Source organism: Penaeus monodon, chromosome 38, assembly GCF_015228065.2.
Source record: "Penaeus monodon isolate SGIC_2016 chromosome 38, NSTDA_Pmon_1, whole genome shotgun sequence".
In the NCBI taxonomy this organism is placed as follows: Eukaryota; Metazoa; Arthropoda; class Malacostraca; order Decapoda; family Penaeidae; genus Penaeus; species Penaeus monodon.
Genome location: NC_051423.1, coordinates 9,402,006 through 9,409,240, shown reverse-complemented (window position 1 = coordinate 9,409,240; position 7,235 = coordinate 9,402,006). Strand labels below are relative to the sequence as shown.

Sequence of the window (7,235 nt, the reverse complement as noted above, 5' to 3'; positions counted from 1 at the left end):
ATTTCAAAAACCCTCAGTTCGATTTATAGAGTTTGGCAAGTAGAGACTGTAAAAAATAATGAAAATTGAAAATACAACTTATCTTCGCAGTATTACGAAGAAACGGCATGGGATGCTGGTATTTGGCATGAGTGGTCGCGCATGCTCGGGCAACGATATAAGCCCCCGGCAGCGAGGCCCGGGCCACTATGAATGCTACCCGTCAATTATGGGTTAATTTGCATAATAGCTTAAATCAAACATTTAGTCTTTAATTTCCTGATAGACTGCTAGACAAAATCATGCAAATCAAACATAAACTTTCACATGTGTTGTCTAATTAGGACATATAATCTTAGGAGACTCTTCTCTGATCAATATATACAGAAATTTAAAAAAATTTGGTGACCCATGGAAAAATAATAACAATAAGAATAAGAATTAATAATAATAATAATAATAATAATAATAATAATAGTAATAAATGCAAAGGAAATCTTAACACAATTCTTATCATGTTATGCACTGTGTGAAAAAGGGTTATTTTCCATTATACTCAGTTAAAAACCCATCCCTAAAACACTTCATGGTATACACAGTATTTTTATTTGTTCTGTAATATAAAACAAGTGAAGAGTAATATAATATTAACAAAATATATTAGTTTATTTAGTAGTTACCAATAGTATGGGAATTATTTTTCTTTAATATGCATATCAAATACTAAATAAAATAAATTGCAAAGGAACTTTCTGTCATTTTTACGTTTCCTTGTTAAGGGGAACATATATTTTTTTTTTACAAATTCCATAAACAATTGTGAGTAGGAATGTTAGAATAAGACCCTAAGAATCTTCAATTAGTTAAACAAATATATTTCCTCTAAACTTTATATATGAAACTTGCATCAATGTCAACAACATATAGATTATTACAGTATTAGTAACATCAAGAACTACCCTTTCCACAGCATATCTGAAATCATGTAATACTCAACACTGCCTTTGTGAAATCCCTTGCTTTAAAAACTAACAGATAACACCATCTGTTGATCATAAAATGAACTCTTCATATTTTGTAAGTAACAATCATTTAAGCACACTAATTGAAGAGAAATGCTACAACACTCCAACACCTATTTCACATAAAAATCTACTTCTACCCAAGACTTTGCCTTTCAAAGTATACTACCCATGGAATCATTTGTTACATGATGGTGGCAGGTCCACTTCCACAGGAGACAAATTTTCCTCACTGTTCACATGGAGAAAGTAAGAGAGCATTGATTATCACAGGTGAATGAATTAATCTTTGGGTAATAACAGACAAGTGGGAGATACAATTTTTTAAACACTTAATTTTTGGGGAAAAGTATGAGGCCTGTACTACAAAATTAAGAGAATCCCATCTACAGACTTTTAAGTGTAAATTTCAATTGTTATAAGCTTTCTTTTGAATTCCCTCATCATTATTTTCTACTCTTAAGAAAATAATCACTTATGTAAATAATCTTCAAAGATAAAAGACAGTCGCCTGCTTGAGTGAATTCCTGCCTTTCAGAACTGTTATAAATGAGACTATAGACATGAGAGTGGCCATGATTTAGTGTCTGATTTTTGGAAAAGCATTAAAACTTACAAGGGAATATAAAAAAGGGGGAAGGAGGAAGAGAAAAAAGATGAAGATGACGATAATGATAATAATGATGATGAAACAGAGAAGGAGAAAAGAAAGGAAGGAAAACAAAGGAGAAGGAAAGAAAGAAGAATCAAAGAAAAAGTTTGAGAAGGTGGAGGAACCGACATATCAAAGGAAGAAAACAAAACAGTTGGAAATTGCACAAGTTTATATATCTTCTGACAAGATCAACTCATTTTTATTCTAATATATGCCTCACTCTTATATCAGGAAATACCATACACAAGACTTTAATAGCTTCTAAAATTAGGAAAAGAAAAACAAAAATTTACAATCTTGAATAACAAATTCCCTGATATTTATCTTCTGAGTATCAAGGCTTCATTGGTTGTAAAAACAATAATTCCAGTAATAGTACTATTGTGATACTTTATTTTTTGCTTACCATTAAATTAATCACAATCACACCATTAACATTTTATAAGAAAATCACTGAATGTTATATTCTCTTTGAAAACTAATGCTGAATAAAATTTTTCTCTTCCTTTTTGGACTGGATAATCTGGAACACTATATAGGGGAATGCTATGAATTTTGTTGCAACAATAATAAACTACAAAAGTAAATAAAAAGATATAATGAACAGAAAAAAAAACATTATGAGCAAGTACAAAAAGAAATCCCAATCATACAAAGTAAACAACACATTTTAACATTTTCACAGCATCAAGCACTGGAAAAATAAAGGAATACCCTCAAATTTCTTCATTTTATACAACACATCATCACCATTCCTGTGATAGTAACATAAATCAAGAACATGAACGCTGTCATTACTTTAAATTACGTATTTTAATTCACAGAATCAACCATTTTGGAAACGGAAGCTGATTAACCACAGTCATTTTGACGGACAAATAGTAGCACAAAGATTAATTAACCAGCCACAAAATAATCCTTAATATACCTATTATATAAAAATACTTTCATAGAACAGATCATAATGGACACTAACCCTGAATGAGTCTAAAAATTAACATTACAGTCACAACAAAGAGACCATCATAATACGATTGCTTATTCTTCATTCTTTAAACCAATCACAGACAGTCACATGATCCTGTTCCAATAGACTAGCTTCTTGCATCTCAAAATTAACATTGAAAAGTACAGTGCAATAAATTGTGAAGAGATTAACATCCCTTTATTGTGTACAAAGAGTTGCATGTATGTATGGTGTCAGTGGGGATTTGTATTAGTAAAAAGAATTTCTGGGTGTAGAGTGGGAAGCGCATTTGATATCCATACTCACTTTAAAGCTGTACACTTATCTGTCTGCCTGTTTCTATTTTGGATACTGGTTTCATTAAGCAAAAGTAAGGCATCCCTTGACAATGTACTTGTAAATCAGGTGAGTTTGTGAATATGCTACCAAAAAATCAGATCTCATAGATGGAGAGAAATAAAACACAAAAATAGAAAAAATAAATTATGAGATAATTATTCCTGCTTAGAAATGACAGTATTTCACATTTTCTTTTTGCTAGATCTAACATAACAAGAACTTTCAACAATGAATCAAAGACATACAGAGAAAAAAGTAAAGGGAAAGACTCAAAACACAATAACAACTAATCAATAGCTGTATCTAACTACATCAATCACCAGATATGAAATAGAAGATGAAAAAGAAGCATAAATAAACACAGAAGACAATCATTCTACATTAAATTTTCTCAAAAAGCATGGGTAGTTATAACAAAGAATCACTGGATAGAACATACGTATCCAAAAAACAGATGGACAGCAGCACATAGAAAATAAATCTAAAATAATATTCTATAGAGACAGTGCACTAATCATTCTCCAATAGAGATTTCTCAACCATTATGGAATCGTATCCTGGTGGAGGTCCATGGCTAAAGTTTTCGAATATTACATCCATAATAGCACCATCGTCAACTGCAAAACAAAATGTAAAATACAAATTAGGTACACAAGGATCAGTAAAAAATATCAGTTCTAATAAGAATGATGTCAAGATTACAGAATCTGATTGACATTTACTGATACTAAATGAGATGATGACAACAACAACAAACTAACAAAAAATTAAAATACTGTTGTTCTTTTCCTTCTGATGGCATGAATACAAGTTTCTAAACAAATCTTAAAAAGCACTGGGACCATTGAGCCACAAAGTCTGCAGTGGTGCATTAGAGAACATCCCTAACCTCAATTCCTCTTTAGTTAAGCAGTGGCAATATGACACTAGACTTACCATATAGGACTGGATACACAGTACCCTTAAAACTTGTGACTGGTGTGTTGGTTGGTTTCCCATTGATATAGAAGTTTAGTTCAACATGGTCATAACTGACACCCTGAAGAAGTGAAAAAAAAAATGTTAATATAACCTTTCAATTGATACATGGAAGAATTCAAGAAAAAGAGAGAGAGAGAGAGAGAGAGAGAGAGAGAGAGAGAGAGAGAGAGAGAGAGAGAGAGAGGAGAGGAGAGAGAGAGAGAGAGAGAGAGAGAGAGAGAAGAGAAGAGAGAGAGAGAGAGAAAAGAGAGAGAGAGAGAGAGAGAAGAGAGAGGAGAGAGAGAAGAAGAGAGAGAGAGAGAGAAAGAGAGAGAGAGAGAAAGAAAGAAAGAAAGAAGAAAGAAAGAAGAGAAAGAGAAGAAAGAAAGAAGAGAGAGAAGAAGAAGAAGAGAGAGAAGAAAGAAGAGAGAGAAGAAAGAAGAGAAAGAAGAGAGGAGAGAAAGAAAGAAGAAAAGAGAGAGAAAGAAGAAGAGAAGAGAAGAAAGAGAGAGAAAGAAGAAGAAAGAAAGAAGAGAAAGAAAGAAAGAAAAAAGAAAGAAGAAAGAAAGAAAGAGAAGAAAGAAAGAGAAGAAAGAGAAAGAAAGAAGAGAAAGAAAGAAAGAGAAAGAAAGAAAGAAAGAAAGAAAAGAAAGAAAGAAAGAAAAGAAAGAAAGAAAGAAAAGAAAGAAAGAAAAGAAAAGAAAAGAAAAGAAAAAAAAAAAAAAAAAAAAAAAAGAGAAAGCGAGATAGAGATATAGATAGAGAAAGAAAAAGAGAGACAGACAGAGACGAGAGACAGAGAGACAGAGAGACAGAGAGAGACGGAGACAGATGATAGATCATATATATTTCATTATTGTACATATATCTGTGTTAGTTTATGGATGCATCAATAAACAATTAATGACTATTATAAACATGTGAGGTCATGTATAAGACAAAAAGAGAGAGAGAGAGAAAAAAAAAAAAAAAAAAAAAAAAAAAAAATTACAGTGGACATACCTGCTCATGGCAACAATGAGACAAGTCAAACCACTGACTTTCCTACACTGAAAATGATAAATCAAACTTACCAGAATATCTCCTTCCTGGGGAATATCAGCAATTTTGTACTTCTCCTCGCCATTGTGTCGCACGCAGCCGTCGGAACATAAGACCCACGACTGCGAGTCCTCTCCAAGGGGAACTTTATTGAGATTGGCATTCCTCGTTGCAATTCCTATACCCCACACCCCTGGAAGAGGAAAAGTGATTCATCTTGGCTTTTATCATGTTATGGATAGCTATTTTACTATCAGCTTCACATCTGTTAGGAATTTCAAATGCTAAAATGTTGCAATGTATTCTATATTTTGTTACTTACACCTAACAAAAAGTTTGTATGCAAAGTGTGTACCTGTTTCTCTAGAGTTTTCATAGCTTTTACCTTTTTGATACAGGGAATCAAATGCTACATAAACATGAGTAGCAACATGCATATAAATTTTCATTCATAAATAATTCAAGATCTTTACCATACACAAAAACCTTCTCAACATTCTAGCCATATCACTATATCATCTAAAGTATCTTTAGAAAGTAATTATTTGTATGTCCACAAACTAATAATATTCACATACCTGACTGCTGGAGCTTCACTTCAAAATATGCTTTGTTCTGTAGGATTGGTATGTTACCCAGTGCCCCACCGGTTCCACAGATCCTGATGCCATTTTTTACAATCACAACTTCATGGCCTGAAGTGTAAATTATAAACCGTTATAAAAAGAAGCTATGAAATACAATCAAAATAATAATCATAAATCACTACATTTTAAGGTTATCTCTTCCTCCGAGTTATCCCCACAACTTGCTAGATATTCAATAGTAGCAAGCACCAGGGACTGTATGCATCTACAAAACAACTAAATAATAGTTCTTGTTCTCATAGGTTTAGTGAGCTCCCACAAAGCTTCGGAATGTTTTGCATGATCTCCAATGCATCGCCAATGCCTCTACTTTCAAAAGACACTGAATATAACTGAGCTTGCAACAAATATGTAAAACTGCATGCTTTTCAACTTAGTATTCTTCAGATTTCTTGAATTCAGATGCTTTGGAAACCAGACAAAAGATGTGCATTATTCCCAGGGAATATGATCCTCCCTTCCCTCTAATTCCTTGATAAAATCATGTTTGATAAAATCATGGTCAAAATGCAAAACAACTAGTACTATTCCTGTAAATGAGAATTATCTAATATAATATGTTTATCAATACTTTCAATGCTTTCAATGTACTTTAAACCAATATTGGCCATTTTGTACCTAATAAATCTGCCTTTACTACACTATGTTATCTTGTACTTCCACGTCCAATTACTATTTTTTCTAATTTAACATTTAAGCAAACCCAGCTGATGCAAAACAGTGATTATATGCTGAAGCTGCAGTTCCCTTTAATAAGTATATGATATTAAAGTTAAAGAAATAATGATAATCCTGGATGCTGATGCTGTAAGGATATATTAGTCCACTGTGATAATATTACTTTCTTTTGTTCAAAGATAGCTCAAGGATTTAATTATCATTACTACCTAATTTTATCCTGTTTACCCTTTCATTTCTTGATAATAAGTTTTAATTATCAAATAGTTGATTCTAGACCCTTCCCTCTTATGGCACGGTCATAAAAGCATTTTTATTACACACAAATCTTGTAGCCTAGCACATAGCAATAAGATTATTGCCAAGGGCCTTCATTGAGCAAACATGACTAGCACCACCAGAGGATCATGGTCTTTCTCACAGAAGCATTAACTACAATTTCTTAAACATGTGTCAAGATATGAATGAACAGGCAGATGTGGATGTGCTCCTGGTTAGGAAGGAAAAGGACTGTTAATCATGATTTTTCTATTGCATTTAAACTCATGCCACAACATTGCATCCATTGTCAAATTAAGTTTGATGTAGAGATGATCTGAAAAAAATATACAGATAAAAATGTTTTGTGTTTAAAAATAGAAAAAAGAAAAAAGAAAAGAAAAGAAAAGAAAAGAAAAGAAAAATAATGCAATAAATATAATTAACGCAATGCTGCCGGGTGGTTTCCCAAAACATATGCCCTCCCCCGGGGCTTTGTTCATTGTGGCCCGGGCCCCACCACCAGACAATCGTGTCAGCACCATAGCAAGCATGGCATTATTATATATGCCCTTAGAAAACAGGACCGTTGCACCATGGCACATATATGTATGCCAGCCAGAATGTAGTCCTGGCATGCCATGGCATATACGTACATGCCACCAGGCAGCGAAGGGTTAAAAATACAT

General features: G+C 32.9%; 1 protein-coding gene across 1 annotated transcript in view; it reads right to left on the bottom strand.

Moving 5' to 3' along the window:
- Window positions 1-833: 833 nt before the first annotated feature.
- Window positions 834-7,235, bottom strand: part of LOC119596596 (SPRY domain-containing protein 7-like) — a 7,983-nt gene continuing 1,581 nt past the window's right edge. The window contains exons 2-5 of the mRNA XM_037945916.1: window positions 5,542-5,658; window positions 4,996-5,156; window positions 3,899-4,001; window positions 834-3,579 (exon numbers count right to left, since the gene is read on the bottom strand). Of these exons, the coding sequence (XP_037801844.1) occupies window positions 3,473-3,579; window positions 3,899-4,001; window positions 4,996-5,156; window positions 5,542-5,658 (488 nt within the window). The 3' untranslated portion in view covers window positions 834-3,472. The remainder of the gene's footprint in view (window positions 3,580-3,898; window positions 4,002-4,995; window positions 5,157-5,541; window positions 5,659-7,235) is intronic.